This window comes from Phyllobates terribilis, unplaced genomic scaffold, assembly GCF_046119375.1.
Source record: "Phyllobates terribilis strain yellow unplaced genomic scaffold, ASM4611937v1 Scaffold_9__5_contigs__length_417890890, whole genome shotgun sequence".
Taxonomy (NCBI): Eukaryota; Metazoa; Chordata; class Amphibia; order Anura; family Dendrobatidae; genus Phyllobates; species Phyllobates terribilis.
Genome location: NW_027362769.1, coordinates 117342930 through 117366968, shown reverse-complemented (window position 1 = coordinate 117366968; position 24039 = coordinate 117342930). Strand labels below are relative to the sequence as shown.

The 24039-nt window shown below is 43.6% G+C and overlaps 1 protein-coding gene across 1 annotated transcript in view; it reads right to left on the bottom strand.

Annotated features, from left to right (window-relative positions):
- Nucleotides 1-24039, bottom strand: part of LRP2 (LDL receptor related protein 2) — a 345085-nt gene that overhangs the window by 152760 nt on the left and 168286 nt on the right. Inside the window, exons 13-19 of the mRNA XM_073646998.1 lie at nucleotides 23351-23557; nucleotides 22911-23113; nucleotides 21345-21485; nucleotides 16274-16477; nucleotides 11732-11924; nucleotides 8794-8919; nucleotides 6098-6228 (exon numbers count right to left, since the gene is read on the bottom strand). Of these exons, the coding sequence (XP_073503099.1) occupies nucleotides 6098-6228; nucleotides 8794-8919; nucleotides 11732-11924; nucleotides 16274-16477; nucleotides 21345-21485; nucleotides 22911-23113; nucleotides 23351-23557 (1205 nt within the window). The remainder of the gene's footprint in view (nucleotides 1-6097; nucleotides 6229-8793; nucleotides 8920-11731; nucleotides 11925-16273; nucleotides 16478-21344; nucleotides 21486-22910; nucleotides 23114-23350; nucleotides 23558-24039) is intronic.

The following is a 24039-nucleotide window of genomic DNA, read 5'->3' as shown; positions in this document are numbered from 1 at the left end:
GCTGGTAACATCAATTTTGCGGAATCATTTCACCACTTTTTTAGCCCATCCTTTGCAAGGCCACAGGAGACAAGAAGTCTGACACATAGTCAACGCCTAGAGACGATGGTACAGGAGTATCTCCAAGTAAACATTGAAGCCACGACTGTGTCACTGGACCCTTGCTCTTTTTGGGCTTCCAATCTGGATAAACGGCCGGAGCTAGCCACTTACGCCTTGGAGATCTTGTCATGCCCCGCAGCCAGCGTTCTGTCTGAACGTGTGTTCAGCGCTGCTGGTGGTGTGCTGACAGATAAGCGCACGCGGCTCTCCACTGATAATGTAGACAGACTCACGTTCATAAAGATGAACAAATCATGGATCCGAAACGACTTTTCTACCCCTGTGTCATCCTGGGGAGAGTAAAAGCTTGATGATTGGTTAAAATCACCCTACCAACCGTTTTAAGCTTTCAAATTACTAATCATGTTTATCTGTATCTTGACTGGAAAATAATTTGGGCTTTGTAGCAGTGTGCAGCACTGATCCTATTAGGCCATCTATACTAAAGCTTCACCAGATTTAAAATTAAAAATAATTTTTAGCTGCATCTAGCCCGGAAAATAATTTTGGGGCTCCGAGATGCGCAAGGCACATAAGTGCCTTCTTGCTGCACTACCTGCAGCATGACCCTCATATTGTCAGAATTCGAAGTAATCATGACTACTGGGTTGCCACACTCTTAGATCCCCCAAACTTTTCGATCAACCTTTTCATTTTAATAAAGACCAAAAAAATGGTCATTTTTGAAATTATAAGCATTAGCAGGTTGTTAGAAACTGAAATCAAAGTTTTCAACTCAAAACTTTATTCTAGGTGATGTTACATTTTCACATAGGACCCCTTGTTCGAAAGGAGCTTCTGAACTCTCTCGTCCATTGAATTTGTCAGGTTTTGGATGGTTTCTGCTTCAATTGTTTTGCATGAGGACAGAATACCCTCCCAGAGCTGTTGCTTAGATGTGAACTGCCTCCCGCCATCATAGACACTCCTTTTAATGATGCTCCAAAGGTTCTGAATGGGGTAGAGGTCAGGGGAGCATGGGGGTCACACCATAAGTTTGTCCCCTTTTATGCCCATATCAGCCAGAGATGCAGATGTTTTATGTGCAGCATGAGATGGTGCATTATCATGCAGAAAAATGATCTTGCTGTGAAATACACGGTTCTTCTTCTTGAACCATGGCAGGAAGTGCTGTTTGAGAAAATCCACATACATTATGGAGTTCATCTTTAGCGCCTTCAGGGATCCTAAAGGGGCCGACAATCTCTCTCCCCATGATTCCAGCCCAAAACATTACTCCACCTCCTCCTTGTTGGCGCTGTAGCCGTGTTTGCGTGGGGTGTCCATCAACCAGCCATCCTCCACTCCATCCATCTGGACCATCGAGCGCTGCACGGCACTCATCCGTGAACAAAACAGTTTTGAAATCAGTCTTCATGTAATGTTTGGCCCACTGGAGCCGTTTCTGCTTGTGTGAAGTGGATAGAGGAGGTCGACAGGATGGCGCATGCACAGCTGCAAACCTCTGAAGGACCCTGCATCTTGTTGTTCGGGGGACGTTGGAGGCACAAGCAGCTTCAAAAACTTGTCTGCTGCTATGACAAGGCTTTTTTGCCGCTGCTCTTTCAACCTGACGTAATTGCCTGTAGGAAAGAGTCCTCATTTTGCCCTTATCAGCACGCACACGTGTGTACTGTGAATCAGCTACATACTTCTTGATTGCCAAGACACTTCATCCTGATCATCGCACAATGTTGATTGTAGTCATGCCTTGACCTAAACACTCCACAATTTGTTGCTTCTCAGCAGCCGACACATCCTTTTTCTTTCCCATTTTGGCAGAAAATGTAGGCTGCTTAATAATGTGAGAGAGCCTTCTTAAGTAGTCTTGCCTTTCATTGGACACACCTGCCAAACTAATTAGCACAGGTGTCTGCAATTGCTTACAGTGATATAAAGAGCCCTGACACACATCACCATCAATGAGTTTAACTGACAAACAAACAAATTCTTCCCTTATCACTCCTAAACACTTTTTGTATAATAATTTGGAACGCAGTGTACATGTGCTTTTCCACAAAACACCAGTGGTTCACGTAGTGAATCTTACAGTTCTAACTTGCCAACCGTGGTCTGTATGGAGTTGTTCAATAAAGGGCCCAAAATTAAGATAACATAGATGGGAGAGGTCTCTATGAATAGGAATTCCTAAGTATTTGATACCCTGTGAGGGCCAGGCAAAGGGAAAGTTGGACTGGATGGAATCCTATATGGATTTGGGGAGGGAGACATCGAGGGCCTCAGACTTCGCTGCATTGATTTTAAAATTTTACCATGTAACAAAGTGATCTATTTCAGCCATAACAGCATGGATGGATATATGTGATTGAGTGATATATACTAGGACATCATCAGCAAATAGAGAGCACTTGTACTCGGTGCCTCCCACCTCAATCCACCTAATATTGGGGTTATGGCGAATTGATGAGAGCAGGTGCTCCGTCACTAGGATGTATAAGAGAGGGGACAGAGGACATCACTGCCTTGTCCCATTGGTGATTGTGAAAGGTGATGAAAATGTTCTGACGCGCCCCCTGGGCCTTGGGACACCCGGAGCCGGACCCTTTTTGGTGGATGCTGGTGGTTGTAGTCTTCGTGGCGGCGACCCAGTTCCGTGGCTCAGGGCGGTCAAACCAGTGGCGGAACTATTTATGTGGTTTTCATGTTTAAATGTCCGACTACGCCACCCGTGGATTGCGGTCAGAGTGAACCGCCGCTACAGGGCAGACCACTGAGGCTGGTGTTGTGGGTGCAGCAGAGCGTAGCATAACTCCCCACGGGAGGAGTATAGCCTCAGGGCAGTGTATGCGGAGGATGGGGGTGATGGTGCAGGGCAGCAGCAGTAACGACACGGAGTCAGTGATGCAGTTCAGGGCCTTTACTCACAGTTCTTATTATCCAGACCACGTCTGCAGGTAACGGCTGCCCACGTCGTACTGTGCTCACCAGGTGAGGGGCTCAGACAACTCCCAGATAACTTTGGAGCACTTCACAGGACCCCCTTTGTGTGTCCTTTGTCTGGCCTTTCTTACCAACACTTCTGTCCGGCTGCCTCGGGCCTCCTCTTGGTAAACTTGGCGCCAGTTTCCCTGACCCTATGTGGTGCCTTCCTAGCGGGTGTAGCGAGGGGCTGCGCCACATAAAATGTCAGAGCCTCCGGTTTCTAGCTGAGGGTCGTTTCCTGCCTCCACTAGTTCGGGGACCGGTCTCCCCCTTTGGCCTGACCCCTCCACGCAGGTGGATTCGGGCGTGCGGTGGCGACTCGCCCGTCCGCACCCCTGGGATCCCTTCATTCCTCGTTCCTGGAGCCTTCTCCGCTCCTCTTCCTTCCTTCTCCCTCTTCCAGGCCTGGGCCTCTGTTACTAGGCCCGCCTCCGGAGCAGAGCTCATGCAGAGCCCCTGCTCCCTGCCACTTCTGCTCAGACTTCTCTGCACTGAACTAAGATGGTGCCCACCTTTTATACTCCCTTCTCAATGCACCCAGGAACTGCTTCCTCCCTGCTCCTGCACTACAGGGTTCCCCTTCCTCAGTGTTCCCTCCCCCCACTCCAGCCAGGGACAGGGACTGTCGTGCCCATCTCAGGGGCATATTGGTCGCCCTGCCCCACGGCAATGTGGTGTAATGCATGCAGGTGTCGGGTCCTGATCCACACTCCATCCTTACCTGAGAGTGAGATATCACACCTCTGGGTGAGGTGCAATACGTCTGTAGCAACCGAGCCCTCAGGGTGCTACAGTTCCATTTATCTTCAGCCTAGGTGACGTATTGCGATACAGGGCCGTAATTTTGGCTATAAAAGGGTCCCCTAGACCCCTACCCCAAGCTTTTTAAGAGAATCATATATGGCGTGCCAGGAGACTCTATGGAATGCTTTCTCAGCATCCAACGAGAGTATCTAATTACAAATTTTTAACTGCATCTAGCCCAGGAAATACTTTGTGCCTAGTAGCAGTGTCTGCTAGTGAGCGGATTATCCCGGCTGTTAAGCAAGCTGCACCACCTGTAGTTTAGACACTTAATTTTTTCAAAGGAAATGCTTCGGGACCATGGGATACTTAGTGAAGAGCATCAGGAGGCACCCCAAGGCATAGGGGCTGGGACTGGCAGTAGGATGCCTTGCGGTGGACAGCCGAGCTCGATCCTTATAAAAGCTTTTTAACTGCAGCAGCTTTAGTGGACGCTACTGGAGCTGGAATTACCGCGGCTGCTGGCATGAGACTTGCCCTCCAATAGATCCTTGTAAATGGATTTAAAGTGTATTCATTCAAATTAGAGAGACAATTTAAATTAAAAAGCTTAGAGCTGCCTCCACCACAGGGGGGCTCGCTCGACCCACCAGCGGACAGGCACCAGTATTGGGAGAGGGGGGCTGGCCGTCAGGGTTCACCGCGGCTCTGGCACAAACCCGGCGACACGGAGGTGGCACGGGCAGGAGCGGACTGGCCGTGTCGGCTTCTCACTTTTTGGATTTTAGAAGGGCATGACATGCCTATATCTGTGTCTCCCCCTCCTTTTACTCCTCCACCTCTTTTATTTTCGCATGACTATATGTACTTGTCACTTTTCCATGTGTTAGTTATGTCTTCTGAGCAGTTTGTCAGCTTTTGGACACCTTTGAAGGTGTTTTCTATGTGTTTCTATGTGTTTTTGTTTGCCTGCCATTGGTTTTAACGGTGTTCGAAGGTGTTCGACGAACAGTTCGACGAACAGTTCGGCGAACCGAACCGAACTCGAACACTACGGGGGTGGCTCAACACTAATCCTGAGCATGTAGTCAGTGTTACCTGGGCAAACACAAATTAAAGGGAGGCCATAATTTCATTTCTCCTTCGACTCTGACCTCATCATAACAGAACAAAAAATTCCAAAACTTTAACAATTACCTCCTCGCCTCTGTGCCACGAAGAGGAAAAGGGCATTATATCCCACTGGTTGAAGCTCCTGAATTAAAGAGTAACTAAACTTTTATTTTTGTTTTTGGAATTTTGTACAGCATGGAAAATTATGAAACGTTACAAATCACTATATTAGGGGATTTGTCTTCATTTCTGTAAAGAAAAATTGCTTTTAAATGGCGTCCAAACCCCTGTTTTTCCCCAGTCTATTTTAGTGCCACATTGATATTAGTATGTACTCATTTGGAGTACAGCTGATGGCAGTTAAAGTGTCAGCACCTGTGCCTCATTAACTCTGGGGATAAAGCTGCTGCAGGAGATTGTTCTGATAAGGCCACGTTAATTATTTTACATCATTATTTGCAAGCTAAAATCAGGAGTGGAACAATCAGAGGAAAAGTATAATAGAAACACGTCACCACTTCTGTATTTATCACCCACTCCTGATTTTGGCTTACAAATACTGATGTAAAATACTGACCAAATACTGGCTTCAGCCAAACAATCAGAGGAGAACACAGGTGCTGACACTTCACTGCCATCATCTGTACTCCAAATGAGAACGTTCTGATATCAGTGCAGCTGAAAGCAGTTAAATAAACTGGTGAAAAACAGGATTTTGGAAGCCTTTTGCATGCACTGTTTTACAAGTATCAAGACAAATCCCCTAATAAAGTGAATTGCAAACTTTAAGAACTTTCCATGCTGGATAAAATTATTTAAAAAATGAAAGTTTAGTTACTCTTTAAAGCTGAATATAGATATGAGATTATTATCAGTGGAATTCATTCTCATGTCTGTGGTGTGTGCCCAATGACCTACCAATATCCAATAGACCTTAAAATCACCAGTCTACTTTTTTTGCCTTTTAGATAAGCGCTTCGAGGCCTGGAAAGCACTTATCATTCCAATTATGAAAAAAGTATGAAAATACAGTTGATCCAATAGTCATATTTGCATGGGAACCCATCTTATGTGTAAAGCTAGTCTATCATTGCAAATCCAAAGAAGATAGGAAGCACTGGGCAATTTTTCACTGCCAAGAGGGAGACAAAGATCCAATCTTAGAGATATTAGTCAAGGTTTTAAGAAATCTTACCTCCGTAGATGGTGAGGCCAAATGGATGTGTCATCTGTGTTATTCTGCTAAGAGTCTGTCTGTCTGAGCCATCAAAGTTGCTGTGTTCCACTTTATCAAAAAATGCGTCCACCCAATATATCCGCAGTGAGCTATTCGTAAAATGTAAAGGTAGGATTACACGAAAAACAAAAACACACTTGAAATGCATGCTTGTAACACATTGGCAAAATTGTGAATGGCGCCAACACCTATTTTGTATATGGGAAGAAGGAGGGTTTAAAAGTATGGCGGCAGTACAATTGTGTAGTATAGTCTTTCACAGTCCTTTGTAGGTTCTGATGATACTGTACAGAGCTCAAAATTGTTACTGATAGTCAGTGGCGTAACTAGAGTCCGATTGGCCCCAGTCCAAGATTTGGACTAGGACCCCCCCATCCTGGTATATATATCCCCCATCCTGATATATGTCCCTTATCCTGGTATATACATCCCCCTTCCTGGCATGTATGTTCCCCATCCTGATATATGTCCCTTATCCTGGTATATACATCCCCCTTCCTGGTATGTATGTCCCTTATCCTGGTATATACATCCCCCTTCCTGGTATGTATGTTCCCCATCCTGGTATATATATCCCCCATCCTGGCATATGTACCCCATTCTGCTGCTGTTCTTTAATACACAGAAAAAAAATAAACAGTTATACTCACCTTCCCTCCGCTCCCCCGCCACGCGGTGTCCTCTTCTGAAGCCAGCAGCTGCCTTCAGCATGCAAGTGACAGGAGCGCATGATGTCCTTGCCATGCACCCCCAGTCACATGCATGCCAACATCAGCTGCTGGCCTCTGATTGACCGACAGCGTGTATTGCCGTGCACGGACCTGACAGATCTCTGCGCCGCAATACACTTCAGCTGAAAGTGCGTCTGAGGACGCACATCCAGTTGAGGTTTGCGCTGGCGTCGGCGGCCCCCTCACCCGCACTGGCCCAGTCACAATCGCAACTTCTGCATCCGTGGTTGTTACGCCTCTGCTTACAGTGTGTAAGGCAGCGCTCGTCATCATACTGGGGGTAACTCGCTTCGCTGCGTCAATCAATGCACACGTGCAATGTCTTTACGTTTTTCACACAGTGTTGCAGTTTATTATGGCACTTCATAAACCGCTGTTCACACACAGTTCATCTTAGTCCGCCACCGGCAGGTTTACACACATAAACAATTCATGAGCCAAGTGGCACACCGGCCCACTTGCTCCAGGGTACAGCTTACGGCAAGGTAATAAAGTAGCAATGTTCATATCACAATGTCCATATAGCACCGGGTATTACCTTTGCCGGGTATAGCTGTCTCAGTCCGTTACTCTGCCACCACTGTGGCTCTGCGGCTTCCCAGGTAGGGGTCTCCAGCCGTCGTTCCGTCTAAGGCTACTGGTATGTCTCCACTCACATCCAGCCTGCGCCTTTCAGGACTCTTCCACAAGCCGGCTTTCCCTCAAAGGCCACTGACATCCATGCATCGGATCCAGGCTTGGCCTTTCAGGCTGCCAGGCTTCACTCTCGGCCTCACTAGGCCTCTCACAAACGGTATCACGGTATCCCACACACATGGGGAACAGGCCTCACGCCTCACACCGAACACACCTGTCTCAAATTAAGCAGGTTTATATATGCTGTGCACAGACAGCCACATACTGACAGGACCTTGCTGATGTCACAGTCATGTGATCAGTCAGCTGTGTGTATAGGTCCTGTGTGCTGTCCCAGTCATGTATACAGAGCTTTACTGTGCATGCAGGACCTGGGTGATGTCACAGTCATGTGACCAGTCAGATAAAGGGGAAGGTACATGGTCCGGTAAGCACATCCTGGACCATTTACAGTAATGCTAGCAACCTACTGCATTACAAGTGTTAACAGTACAATATCCACAGGACAGCTGAATAAAACTTATATTTCGTATACTTTTAGGTTATTTATTCTTGGTACTTTATTATTCACTATGAATTGAACTCTATATTATTCTATCATTAATTAAGAGCTGCATATTTTTATTATGCACTGGAACTTTATTTGTTGTATTTATATATTCATACTTCTACACTTTTTTTGACAATTATATTCATAGATCAAGAACCAAACACTTTTTGATCATTTACAAGGTCTATAGCATTTTCTATTTGACTAATTATTTAGTTCAGGTCTCTGGGTCACTCTGTGTTACATCTTCCAATCCTAACTTTTGCACTGTATTCCTCCACCTTCATTTATTTTATCTTGTCTGTCTTGATATATATGGATTTAATTAATGCGTCTTATCCACTTTGTTTTCAATAAAGATTATTTTAATATTTCTTTATTGGTCCTGTGCTGGATTCTTATAGTTGCTATTATGGTTCTTTATATTTTCAGCTGACTCATTTACTAGTCCATAATTTATGCTTTTACCCTCTTTTGTTGGTGTTGATAAAACCACCAAAAGATGTCACCCCTGGGTACTTCCTTCTTCACATTAAAACACATGCAAATTCAGGCAAACTGAGCTAAGGGAGGTTGGGGGAAAAAAAGCTGTTGGCCGGCGGCTATTAAACGTGCATGAGCATTTTAATTTAACATGGTAAAAAAAAATCTCCAGTATTTGACTAGGGAAAACAGACCCAAGCCTTGGCTTTATCATTTTTTGATTTATTTGTAGTTTGTGTACGTAAATCATTTACCTCCAGTCCATTGCTAAACCATTTGGCCACCCAAGTGTTGTATTTACAATTGCGGATGCACGTGATCCATCACACCAAGACCTCATGATTTTAGCAGGCCGGTACCAGTCAGTCCAGTAAAGGAACCTAAAAGAAGAGAAAACATTCATTTGATTCAGAAATGATATATATATATATATATATATATATATATATATATTTTTTTTTTTTTTCTGGTTAGCCAATAAAGGTATCACTCCTAGAATACTTTTGTCATTTTTGGGCATAAAAGTATTTACATCGAATTTTCTGGCTCGCACAGTACCACAATATAACTTTGTATTGTACATAATTCAGAAACGTAAAATAATAGATCTCCCCCTAGAAGAACCAAGAAAAAATCAGTTGCACTGGGAATATACACAATTAGCGCCATGAGTTTACGTACTATATCAACTTTATATGATTAGCCTCTTCACAATATGTGATGTAAGTGTATGTTGTGTCCCTGCCTTTGATAACAGCTCGCACGCCGATCCTGCATCTCTCCCGTCAGATGATGGCTGATTTAATCAGCCATCATGTGCCTTTAATAGCTTTAGGTGGTGTTAACCTGTTAAATGCCGCTGTCGATATCTGACAGTGGCATTTAAAGAGGTTTTCCACTGCTTTAGAATTAATTACCTATCCTTAGGGTAGTTCATCATTATCTGATCGGCCGGGGTCTGACACCCGGCACCCCCACCAATCAGTTGTTATCGGTGTCGGCGGTCTCCGGACAGAAGTGCTCACTTGAGGAGCTGCTCCATCTTCTGTTAGTGGCCGCCGCAGGGTACTGCACATCTGCCTCCTATTCAAATGAATAGGAGGCGGATGTGCAGTGCCCTGTGGCGGCCACTGTCAGAAGACGGTCAACTTTGCAAGTAAGTACTTCCGTCCGGTGGCCGCCACTGCCGACAACGATAACAGCTGATCGGCGGGAGTTCCAGGTGTCGGACCCCATCTGATCAGACATTGATGACCTATCCTAAGGATAGCTCATCAATGCTAAAGTAGTGGACAACCTCTTTAACACACACCGGCAAAAATAAAGTAATTAAAAAAAAATTTAAATACACACATCTGGTGTTAATGCGTTCGTAAAAGTCTGATTTATCAAAATATAAAATAAATTCATAAACACCGTAACGAGAAAAATATCAAAACACCAGAATTACGGGGTTTTTTGGGCTGCCGCAACATTGCAATGCAGTGTAATAAAAGGCAAAAGGTATCTACCCCAAAATGGTGTCAGTACAAGCATCAGCTTATGGTGCACAAAGTAAGCCCTTATCCTGAAAAATGAAGGTGTTACAGCTCTTAGAAAATGGAGACACAAGCAACATTTTTTTTATTTTTCTTTATTTATTTTTTTTACAAATTTCCATTTTTTTTCACCACTTAAATAAAAAAAAAAATACTACACATGTCTGGTATCTGCGTACTTGTAATAACCAGTAAAATCATATTGTCAGGTCAGTTCTACCATATAGTGGCATTCTATATTTTTTTAACGCCAAAGCATGTAAACATGTCGTTGGCTGCTGGGAATGCATGAATTGGCCAAATTATGTGCTAAAAATCTTCATTTTTTCCTATTTTCTACAGCAGCAATGCAATTCAAATTTCATATATTTCATGTTCACAAGCTATAGCGCCACAGAGTGCAACTTTATTTGTTAGTTATGTATGGAGATGGCCACTCTTAGTATGCCCCTGTTCAGTGTTCTGTTTGTGAGGGTCAGTCTTTTGTTATTTATATATAGGCTCTCTGACTGAGCACTCCACCCATCAGCCCGTGGTGGTTTTAATTACAGCAGGATCCTACCTACACATATAAAAGCAGGCTTCAGCCCAGGAGATGAATCACATTAGGATAGATCCCCAGCAAGGAAGATCACCTTGTTGTTGGCTGCTGGGCATGCATCTAGGCTTGGACTGGCCCACAGGAGAATCCTCCGGTGGGCCACCACCCTCTTATATGAGCAGTACTTGGCACAATATACCTGAATCACTATGTACAGACAAAGGCAGCATCTTATTCTTTCAATAATCTACCCAGTTCTTTGTTATATAAATTTGTGATTGAGGTTAATGTCACAATTGCATGTAGCTGAAAAGTGGGGCCCTGGAGTTGGTTACTGCTGGGCCCTTGGCATCCCAGTCCGACGCTGACTGTATGAATTGGCCCAATTATGTGCTAAGAAGCTTCGCTCTATTCTATTAGGACACATCACAAGGGCTACCTGTTGATTTCATTAAAAATCATGTAGTTCTTACATTTTCCCTGCAGGAGAATTGGACACTTGTTGGGTTTCTCCATAGATTTCAGCTGATTGCTACAGATCTTAGCAATGGGATATTCTCTGATATGCTTATGATCTAGCAAAAAGGGATCAACCAAATTTGATGTGTGTACGGCGCTTCATTAATGTAATATTAATGCAATACATTAAAATAAAACTATTGCCAAATTCTGTTTGTAAGTGAAGAAATGCAAGATTAATATAAGAGATCCCATTTCAGCAGGAAGACACCGCCGGCTATCTCCAGTAAGATGTGGAACATTATCTCCAGGCTGGAGACAGAAGCACTTTAAAGTGAATATAACAGAGCTGGACAAGACTGACTCCTCTGGCTTCATGTCAACATACAAAAAAAAGTGGGGAAAAGGCAGAAGTTCTAACGATAACTTGTCAGCATATTCCTTTCATGCAGAGCAGCGTATCGGCTTACAGTCTTCTCGGAGCATGGTCACTTGCCAGCGGCGGAGAAGAAATAAATAGTTGGAAGCGAAAGATGCAGGATCATGAGAAATAAAACGCAACATCCTCTATTAATTCTCTTCTTGATCGGGTTAAAAAAGCACAAGCAGCGAACGAAGAACAGAAACAGATAAACAAAGGAAGCAGATACTCACCCCATCACAGGGTGCACTACGATGGAGCGAGGCTGATTTAAATTCTGAATGATCGCTCTTCTCGACTTATCTACAAGTCTCATGACGCTGATGCTTCTATATCTGGGGTCGGTCCAGTAGAGATTCTTTGAAATCCAATCATAAGCCAGGTCTTCCACACCTTCTACTCTATTAGCCGTGAGAATTTCTTTACCTGATAGAAACGAGGAGACTTTATTGTTTAATGGGAGCTCACATCTTAGTTTTCTTGTACTAAGAATGTTCTCACATTCACCATCAAATTTTCCAAAATGTACTACGCACATATACCCTGGGGTTAATTTCATCCGTTCATAGGAAACCAAAGTGTGATGCTGAGTCATTTCTCATGGACAAGCCGTGAGTCAGGGTAGTCAAGGAGTCTGAGGTCAAGAGCCAGGAGGGTACATCATACAGAGGAAAGAGACAACGGTGTAGTCAGGTAACGGTCCGAGGTCAGAATACCAGGAAGATAGCGGATCAGAGCAAAAGGGGTAATACCAACGGGTAGCCAATAGGAATGTCCAGGGTCCGGCAACAAACTATCAGAAAGTAAGAATGCTGAGAACAAAGCACAGAGGTCAAGCCACACAGAGCTGAAGGCTACGAATGACAGCTATCTGGGCTAGACAGCTCAGCTAAGAAACACCTGAAGGGACCTCCTAGACTCAGATTCGACGGCCGAGCTGTCACTTAAAATGCCAACAGTTCAGCTCTTCTCTGCACCAAATTGAATGACTGAGTTGTCAATCAATGCATCCAAGATACACAGAGCGGTGGAATCGTGACACAAAGCACCTATAAAAATTCCAAGCAAACAGAAGAAGACCTTATAAAGCCCTTTCAGATCTTGCACAGATTAGATGTAGCCCAGTGGTTTTCCTGCTGCTCTTCCTAATATTGTACACAATTGTGCACCCTATGTCCCCCTATGGGGCATAATTATAGCGGGTGCAGGAATTGCAATCTCACTCAGGCCTTGAAGCTTTAACATACCCTAAAGGTCCCTTTTGGTTGTTCTCATTTTCTATCTTCAGGACTGCACCGCTCCCCAGCCTCTTCCCTTCCTGAGGGCTGGGGGCAGGCGCTCCTGAAGATTGACAGTTCTGGCCAGTAGCATGGCTGAGCCGCTGGTCTAAACTGTGTGCTCTCCAATGCTGCCTCTGCAGTTCAATGTGCAGGGACATTGAACATGACCAGATCCAGCCACCTTGCTTTCGAAGCAAGATGTAAAGTTGCTTGTGTTGAAAAGGAATTTGTAAATGTACCCATTTATGTAGATGAGAATACCCCATTAAAGACCAGTGATAATTTTGGGCGTTGTTGAGAGATTCTGAATTGGGGGTATGAGCTACTGTTATGCCACAGCACACATCCCCTTACTATATACAGCACTGCTGTGCCCTGTAAGTGCAATCTTCGAACATCTATTGCTCTATCACTGGACATTACTAGGCAGCTACTTTGAAGATGAAAACATTAATTCGTTTTTTTTACTTTATTTTTTTTAATAAAAAAGATAACATGATCATACTGATTCCCTCTAAGACTAAGATCACACGGGCTAATGAGAAATTGTCCATTTTATATCCAGAATAAAACAGACATTTTTCATCCATGTGGTGGTTCATATGACATTTTTTGACAGGTGACAAAAATAAAAAACATTAAAACAACATTTAAGAGTGTAGGATCTGTCTACTATTTACATGCACTATTCCTGTCCATAAATCGGACCAGACTAGCACATGCTGGGATTTTTTTTTCACTTGGGCCTGCGGTCTGTATGAACTAGCGCATAAACTAACACCCTGAGTCCATGTGAGGTCCGCTTCCCTCAGTACATGTGCACTAGTATCCGGATTACCTTTTTCTCACTAGTAATGTATTACTCTCTACTTTATAATCAGTCTCTCATTGAGCAGTAGAAATCAGCTCCACATTCACTAACGTTCTGGTGATGGACTTGTGCTTTACACAACAGCCAATAAAAAAGAGGGAGAGCTGCAGAGGGAGGGAGAAAGCAGCCGACTGAACCAGTGATGAGGCAGGGGGCGTGTCTCAGACTACCTCAGACTACCTGTAGGCAGTGTGGCTAAGCTGTAGTCACATATCACAGCTCTTCCATAACTAGAACTGTGCTAAAAAGGATACAAGAAGCAAAACCTAAGAATAAATAGGTGGTAATCATTCTCTACAGGTACTGACTTACATACAGTATTACTTTTTAAATGGCTATTTCAAACATAGATATCACCTCCCAACAGGACAGTTGCAGATTGATAAGAGCCTGACCACTGGGACCTCCATCGATCCCAACAACAAGGCTTTTAAATGCCCTATTGGAAAACAGCGGTGGTCCTTTAAGCTCCAAAAAACTTTACCATCCTTACACTCTTTTATAGAATTTATATACTCTATAGTAATTGTCTGTGTTACTGGCCAGTGATTGACTGTTGCAGTCACAAGTATCGCTGCCTCTAAGTAAAAGAAGAGAGTCAGGAGCCCGTGGAATTGTTAGGGCAGGATCGTTGGGAGTTGTGGAAGCCGACTACGTGCTTTTATTTTTTTATCCATATGTAGCTCCTACTGGGGGTTTTCCAAAAGTTTTTAAAATTCCATTAACACATATTTAAAGGGCTTGTCCAGTAAAAACAAATGATCACCTATCCAAAGGATAGGTGATAAACTTACTAATCAGTTGGTGTCCGACCACTGGAATTTTTATCACTGATGGAGCACTCGTTACAAATGGAGCAGAAGGTGGGATGCTAGACGCTGCTCCATTCCTTCTCTATGGGGCTTCCAAAAAAAGCTGTGTGTAGAGCTCAGCAGCCCCATGGAGGATGAGTAGAGAGTGGTGGTTGAGCATGTTCTCCACTGCTCCGTTCTTATGGAGATAAAAATTCCCTTATTCTGCCTATTGGTGCGAATCATAGCAGTCGGAAACCACCGATCAATGAGTTATCACTTATTGTGTTGATAGGTAATAACTTGTTTCCCTGGACAACCCCTTTAAGCTCTTTGTTGTCATTCATTGAAAACAACAAAGTTTATATCCAGAGGACAAATACATGTACAGTTCTAATACTTCTCACAGGTAATGATGAAATCCTACATGGATCAACACCACAAATCTCTCCCCAGGCCTGACAGTTTGCTACAATGTATCAGGGCAGATAAGTTGTATCAGATATATAACAGTGAATTTTGCAGTGAAATTTCTATCAACTTGGACCTTTGTAATGTTGGTGTTAAAACATTTGCCAAATTCCTTGTAAACATATTTTGCTTTTTTGACTTTTCCTAATCAGAGCCGTTGGTATGGACTAATAAGACAAGCAAGCTGAACCAGCGTGCCTCCTCACAGACAGGCAACATACCCCTCATGAACTGGCACGGGCCTGCACTGAGGGCGCCTCCCGCAGACATTCCTCAGCCTTCACACTCAGCTTTATCTTAAATGTCTTGTTTGACATTGATATGTTTATCGGACTAAAAGGATCATTTGACCAGAGCTTCCTAATTCCTATAAGAAATTACAAATAACAGCCAGATATCAGCTGCAGGACTGAAGACACTGTATCATATCAATCCCTCATACTTTTATAGAGTATAAGGCTATAAAATAGGTTGTATGGCTTAAAGGGGTTGTCGAGTAAAAACAAATTATCACAGATCAAAGTAAAGTGAACGACACCAATCAGAAAGAACGTCATCTATAAACCACCATACCGTATATAACTATACTGTAATCACTTACATGTATGGCAGGACTGGTATCTACCACTATATGGTCACTGTATGGGGGGGGGGATATCGTTTTTTAAAGGAGTATTCTTAAGTTTGGAAATCATTCCCTATCAATAGAAAAAAGGATAACTTCCTGATCGCAGGGAATCCAGCCACATGGACCCACACAGATTCCAAAATTCGGGGCTCTGAAGTACCTCCTATGAATGGAACGGTGGTCGATTATGTGCATTCATTATTAAAGGGACCGCCAGAGATAGAGTGCTGAGCTCGACTGGTCTTCAGCACTCCCATAAGAATGAATGTAGCATGATCGACCACCGTACCATTCACACAGGGCACTCCAGAGCCCCACTTTTCGAGATCAGTGGGAGTCCCAACGGTCGGGAAGTTATCCCCTATCCTATGAATAGGGGTTAATTTCCAATCTTCAGATAACCCCTTTAATAGTGTTTTATTGTGTGTAGAGGTATGGTAATATTAGTTATTTTCTATGTAATGGTAATGGTAGCAGTCATCCTGTATATCAAGAGACAATCTTTTAAGACCCTAGTGATATCACTGTCGCTTTCTTTTCTGATTTCCCTCTCTTAACTTTTTGAGTTTTTAGTTCTCCAACAAATTGTGTTCGTAGAGATGAGACGTTTTTCCATAGTACGACTCCATTGCAGCACTTCCCTTCCCAGCTAATCAATCTCAAGTTCTCAACAAGCCATATGAAGGCACAACATTGTCATGTTCACCCCCCACATTTATCATTATTAATTTTACCTGTCCCATCTACTTTTTGCTTGTAGATCATGTCTTTTACAGTATCAGAATAAAATATGCTGTTATCTTGAGCATCAAAATCTATTCCAACAAAATAGGAGGGGACCCCGGTGATAGGAATGATGACGTCTTCCTGGGTGGAGAGGTTGAAGGGAATTCCACGGACGGCAAGTTGTGAGGAGAAAAGTAGAAACTTCTGAACTCCTGCAAATAAATGTCAGAATTTTCATTATACACTGGGGGAGTACTTATTTTTGCAATATTCCAAGTATTTTACTATTAAAATTATTATCTCAACTCACACACAGATCTAGAAAGTTTTATACTTTACATTTACTGTTGGTACAGTAGTTTAGGAAGGTTTTTTTCCCCAACCCCCAGTCCCACCCTGGAATGTCTCCAAACAACCGGATCAGCCTACGTTTGGGAAGAGTTTTCTAAAATCTTGTCTATTTTTTTATTTGTGGGTGGAGCCAAATTTGCCAGACCTGTATCAGGACACTCCCACCAAATTCGGGACTGTTGGCAGAAATGCAATTTTTAGTGGTGCAAGGTGGCAAACGGACACAGTTGATGAGAGGTATGTATCACAGAGATGGCTGACCTCTGTGATGTAACCCGGAATGTTGCTCTAGTGCACGTAAGCACTAAGAGGACTGTTTGGTGCACCTGGGACCGGGTTACGGGTAGTTGGAGAGATGGGCGGGTCTAGCTACCCACATATCTCACCTCTGGGTGTTGTTAAGCTATAAAATGGAGGCCGTTGTCTGGCACATGGTCTGTGTGTTTGGAGAGAGAAGGTCTCCTGTGTGTTGTGGTCTCCCAACTGAGCCAGTGAACTGGATGATATCCAGCCTGTGTGCCCACAGGACTGGCTAACCAAAGACTTTGCCTTAAGGATTATTTACTTTGTTTTTGCCTGTACTAAAGATGTTTGTATTCCTTTTGCTTTTGCCTGGTTTATGAAGTAATAAACCGACATGGACATTTAAAGGAAAATGCTTCCTGTTTGCCTCCCGACGCACCCAAGTTAGTAGAAACCCCACAGTGGCTAAAAACATGCTGAAAATCAGAAGACAAATTTGAAGCTTTGAGGGCCCCAATGCAAAGTCTCTAACAGGGTCACCATTTACTATGATGTTTTGATTAGGTCCCTTACAGCACTGAGGTCTTCCTCGGAACCCCTCTGTAGTCAGTGGTATAACTCTAGTGGGTGCAGGGGTTGCAGGTGCACCTGGGCCGTGGAGCCTTGGGGGAGCCCAAATAGTTCCGTTGTCCCACATGAAAAGATCAAATTCTATTAAGGCTAGGATCACACTAGAAAATCGGTCCAATTATGCTAATCATACTCTGATAAGAATTTGATCAAAAAGATTGCTCAGAGTGTGATCCAATTTTCTCAGATGTGGAGAAGAAAAAAAGATTCCTCATATTCTCCATTCGATCAATCCGTGAAAATCGGACTGAACTCAGATGTCATCCGAGTGAGGTCAAATTTTTCCACCGACCCATAGACATAATCAGATGCAATTCGGACATGCTGCAATTTTTTCTTCGGATCGACTCAGTAAAAAAATTGGCCATGTGCATGAATAACATGCAGAAGAGTGCCATCCAGCAAAATGACGGATAGCACTCATCCGATTTTTACGGTCATGTGCACGAGCCCCAAAGACCAGTGATAGTTGGGAACGCTGTTGGAGATTTTTCATTGAGGTCCTAGAGGGACAAGTTACTCCACTCCCTATAGTTACACCCCTGCTGGGGTCAGTGATTGAATTATATAGATACAAAGAGAAAAGAAGTATTATCCTGTAAGTACAAGGTTTTATGGAAAAATCTCAGCCTTTATAAAAGACAAAAAAGTCTGTATCTGCACTTTGAGATGCACATGTATGTTGTAACATAAAGAAATCTGAATGATGTCTTTCATTGTACGAGTGTCTGATCTTGTGAGAAAAACACCACGGTGACAAAAAATACAATGATACATTGAGCTGCAGAGTGGAAGCGATAAAATATACCATTCTGTGTGGCCCTCAGCCGTCTGCATACTGTCTGTTCACATGTACAGTTATACAAATGCTAAGTCTACGTTCATGTGGCACCCCAGGGGTCCGGTTGCCACAGTGCATTGTGTCCCTCAAAAGAGGTAATGCCATGCCTGGAAGCAAGCAGGGATCCCCTAGTCAGGTATACTAAACATGCAACACTTTCCTGGCTCCAGACCAGCAAGGGGAGTTCCTCCCCTTGGCAACTGGTATTTGGGGGCGGGGTTAGTTAGTCTTAGTGTGAGGAGTTGAAGTCAGGACGTCGAGGAGAGAGGAGCTGGGGACTGGAGCTGCGCGGCAGCTCACCCCAGAAGGAGCAAACACAGAGAACCGGACACCGGAGCCCGAGGCTGTGTTTGGAAGCAGCAGAAACCGGAGGGTAGGAGACTGCAGGTCTCCTGACCCCATCAGACGCCCAGAGGCTCAGCAGCACAGAGGGCCCAGCACCGCCACGTGGGAGCGATGCACCAGCAAGGCCCGAGCTGCCTGCCATACGGGTGAGCACAGAAACGTTACACTCAGGGACGAGGGCCACCGCACAGCTACAAGCAGCAGGGCCAAAGAGTTTAGTGGAAAGGGAAGGCCTCCAACTTCACCTGGCGAGGAGGATTCTTTACTTGCTTCCAAGCTGCCCGGACTTCCACTTCTAGCCAGTACCCTAGTCCCGGCTTGTCTAATCACCACCAGTAAAGACAAGAGTAAACTGCCATTAAGTTGTGGACTGATTATTGCTGCGCCATCTACCCCTGCACTACAACGCCCAGCACAACCTACAACATCTACACTGCCCTGGAGCTAGCTCTTCCTGTGGAGAGCCACACCATCCCTGCTGCAGTAACATCAGCTCCAGAGGACCTGCTCCGCAGCGGGGGCTCCCTTTAGCCGCATTCCACAGGTGGCGTCACGAACTTTATACAATCACTATAAATCCCCTATCCATAACCCCTTTTATTGACCGCCCTGGGTCATGGACCAGGTCACCGCCACTGTGACATTTCCCCAGCTTCCACTGGCCCGGCACCGGGTACCCCACGGCCCAGGGGGCGCGTCATCTACATGCAGCGTTTTTTTTTTTCTTTTGCTGCCAAAACCTGCTTTCTTGGTAGTAAAAACACTGTGTTCAAAATACCCGTTCTGCGATTGTGGCGCCCCTGCGGGTCCAGCAGCCACAGAGGTACTGCATCTCATCCAGAGGTGTGGTACCCCACTATCAGGTAAGGAGGGAGCACTACCTGGGACCCACATACTCACATCCAACACTACACCACTCCATTAGGGAAGGTCCAGATTGCTCCTAAGGGAGAGCACAGACCCATTCCCTGTTTGGAGGGTGGAACTAAGTAGAGGAGGTGGGTGGAGGAAGTAGTTTAGGGGAGCACTGAAGGAAGAGTATAAAAGAAGGGTAGAAACATCTAGAAGGGGGCATTCCTGGTTCCAGTCCTTGGAGCAGGAGTTCAGTGAGTGAGGACCGTGGAGGAGAGGGGCCCAGTCAGAGAGGCCCAGTGGGAGAGTGAGGAGAGAAGACCGGAGCAGTGCAGAGGGCTCCAGAGAGAGAGAGGATCCTAGGGGCACGGGAAGTGCGGAGTCCACCCGTGTGCCCGAGTTTACACTGACCGTGAAGGGATCAGGCCGCAGTAGGGGAGCGGCCCCAGACTAGTGGAAGACCACAAGACTCAGCTAGCAAACCGGAGGTTGCAGTATCTTCACGTGCCATAGCCAAACACCACACACGTTCGCTGAAAAGGTGGCCATATAGGACCAAGGAGACAGAAAAGACATCGCCCAGCAAGGCCCGCAGCCACTGGCTCGGGACACTGTGTGTGAGGCGCAGGGCAGGAGGGTAAGAGCCAGCCAGAGAGAGACGACCCGGGAAAGGTACACAAGAAGGGGGTCCCGATCAAGTGCACCCAAGTTATCTGAGAGTTGGCTGGATCACTTCCCCGGAGGACACAGGACTCGGTGGGTGGTTATAATCTGGCAGTTGTAACCTGGAGCATCTTAATAACTGTGAGTAAACACTTGAAGACTGCACCCCGCTGTGTCCTTCACTTAATTGCTGCGTCCTTCCACCACAACACAAATATCCTAAATCCTCCCATTTAACTGCCCTGAGGCCTAGCTCTACCCGAGGAGAGCTGACCCATCTTTGATGCGTCACCAACAGCCTCAGAGGATCTGAACAGCAGCGGCGGCCACCTATAGCCGCATACCACGGGTGGCGTCACAAACTTTTTTGCCCAAAACTTTATTCCCCTTTTCTTTAATTATTGACCGCCCTGGGCCACGGACCGGGTCACTGCCAACGTGATTACCCCAAAAAGAACCGGCCCAGCTACTGATTACCCCACGGCCCCAGGGGGGGCGTCACGATGATATCACCGCCTTTTTGTAGCATTTTTTGCAGGGTTTTTGAGTGCAGATTACATGTTTGCTTTGTCTACAGTACCAAAAACATTTTGGAAAAACGGCACGAAAAAAGGTTTGTTGCATTTTTTGCAACCTTTTTCCACTTTCTCACTGCTTTCTATGGGTGAAAAAACGTTACATGTAATTATATAAAAAAAGCTGCAAAAACGCTGCATGTGAACATGGCCTAACACCTATAGAACTGTTCCATTCACACTGTAACAGTATTTAGAGGGGTTTTGTTTAATTATATACTATTTCAGTGATAAATATCAGTGTTTTCAGTTCAAAATGTTATTGAAAGGATATGTGCACCTTTGGGGATATTTTTTATTTATTTAACTGAATTTATTTCATGTTGAAAAACAGTTTGCATTTTTATTTTCTTGCAAACAATGAGTTAACTGAGAATTCATCAGTGAGCTCATTCTCACCACAGATTTGTAACTCTTGTAACTGTCTTTTTCTCAGCTCCTCTCAACTGATATATGTACACAAAATTCAGCGTAAATTTCACATGTTTATAAATCAATCAAGTGAAAAAAAAGCCCCAGAGGTATCCATATTTCTTAATATATCTTCAACAGGATGGCATAAAGGGACCGTTTTCTTACCAACACAACGCCGTCCATCTTGATGTAAATCAAAGCCAAGTCGACAGCGGCATCGATAACCGAGGCCATCGTTGTCAGTCCTGTGACTGAGGACACAAATCTGCTCGCACCCTCCATTATTGATTCCACAAGGGTTCCGCACTAGATAAACCACATGAATTGTACATGAATATCATCAATTTACTATCTGCTTTCTTATGATAATAAATTGCACAAAATGGGTTGTGAAAAGTGAACTAAACAGGTTAAGATAGAAGTAAATGAACTTGATCTACTTCCTTACATTGAAACTAGGGATTTCAAGTAACGTTCTATGCCCCACCCTTCCACCGGAAATGGATCCCAAAACATCACTCTTTTTTAAATAGGACCCTTTTTACAATCCAAGAGGATCAGACTACAGATCAGCAAATCTTTTTGAAATCTGAATTTACCAGTTTCGCTGAATTTTTTGAAGAAATTTGATTTGCAGTGAATCGACAGTCCTTCTAATTGCCATGAAAAACGTGTATGACACTATTCTTATTTCCTCACACATTAATCTTCTTCACTCTGTGCTGTCGCACACTATGTGCCCGGTTTATTCAGTGTTTTATGGATTCTTCTCCTTATCTCTATATATTTAAGCCGTGAGCTGTGATGCTCTCTTAGTATTCAAAGCACAAAACGGCTGCTGCATTCCCTGCCTATGCTTTTATACAGGCTATGACAGCATGCAATGTGGTAGCTGTAAAGCATTATAGGGAAGCCTGTCATTTGGTCATGTGATCCTTCTCTTGCTAATGCTATTTTCTGCAATGTGTAAAATGGCAGCAGACATTTCAGGTGCTTCATGGGGCAAAAAAATTGCAGAATGTTCAAATTCTCCGGTTTCAGTGAATTCCAAAAATTTTACAACAATTCAATTCGTATCGATTCGCGCATCTCTAGAACAGACAAAAATATTTCTGTCTAAATATTATTCACTGATCCAATATTGTTAGATAACTAAGCTGATCTGTCAGTCAGGACTCTAGGAAAGCTGGGTGACATCCCATGGGGGACTTTAGTATACAATGTAATTTAGGTTTATCATTACCACATTGTTGACTGATAGATACATACATACAGTAACACAGATACATAGATATGAGATAGATACATAATAGATAGATACATAATAGATAGATACATAATAGCTAGATAGCTAGATAGATAGATAGATAGATAGATAGATAGATAGATAGATGATAGATAGATAGAGGATAGATAGATAGAGGATAGATAGATAGATAGATAGATAGATAGATAGATAGATAGATAGATAGATAGAGGATAGATAGATAGATAGATAGATAGAGGATAGAGGATAGATAGATAGATAGATAGATAGATAGATAGATAGAGGATAGATAGATAGATAGATAGATAGATATGAGATAGATAGATAGATAGATAGATAGATAGATAGATAGATAGATAGATAGATAGATAGATAATTACATAGATTTACAGAAAGCTAATAGATAGATATTCCAGATCGAGAGAGATACATTTTAGGTAGAAAAAAAGTGGAGACAGCCTTACCGTACGGCTGGCGGGACGAATGATAAATGGTGACTCCATAGGGTCTTAATGAGGAACTAAACACAGTTTGGGTTGTAGTGTCTGTAAATTTGTTCACCTTCAGCACAGCAAGTTTTGTCCAGTCGGTAAAATACACAAAATGTTCAAAGATACTAATTCCATACGGATGTGGAATAATATCTCCTCCATGTACTATTGTTTTCCTGTAACAAATTGCAAACATTTATAGTGATAAGGAATTCTCTAATGATGACCCAACCCAAGCGATATCATGGCTGTGCTAGTTGGTACCAAGAAGCAGTTTCTTGGGGCCCTGACACGTCTCACTGAAGCACTGATTGCAGGACAGTCTCACAAAGAAATGGGACTAATATAAGATCTTAGTCAATAATTATTTAAATTAATAAATAAATAGCAAAATGAAGTTCTGCCCAAAGTACCTTTGGAGACCATCATAGGTCACAGTTTCAATGTAGTCGTAGCGGCTATCAGCCCAGTACAACCTCTTGGAAACAATGTCCAGGGTGATCCCAGCCGGCCAGCCAAGTTTGGTTTTAATTAAATCATGACGATTTGTGCCATCCATAAACGCCCTTTCCAATTTAGGATCTCCAGATACACTATCCCAATCAGAAAAGAATAAGTACCTGCAGATAAAACAAAGTAAATGTTCTGTTTGTCTGCACAACATGCTTATTGTTATAGCAGCATTTTGTTCTCCAGAGCTGTTCTTCCTACAGGAAATTACTTTCATGTTATCTTTAAGTGTATACTTATTACATATGATGGACCATTAGAAGGCAGGTAGAAGGGGGTTGGCAACCCTTTTGTCTTGTGGTATTTGTTGATGTTTTATGTGCCAAATTCTTCAAAATGGCACATGCAATTAATGAATTTTATGCAAAATCAAAACTGTTATTTTTGTCTTTAACCTTTTGTTTGTGACTTTTTAGAGAAAAAAAAACCCAGAAATTCCACTGCGATGTCGCAAAATTTTCAGCCGTACATAAGATTACTCCAGGGGAAAACATACGTATTTTTGCACAAAAAATGTTGTGACTTTTAAAAAAATTGCAATTGATAAATCAGCCAAAAGCATCTGGAAACCCCAAACCAGACCACAATGACG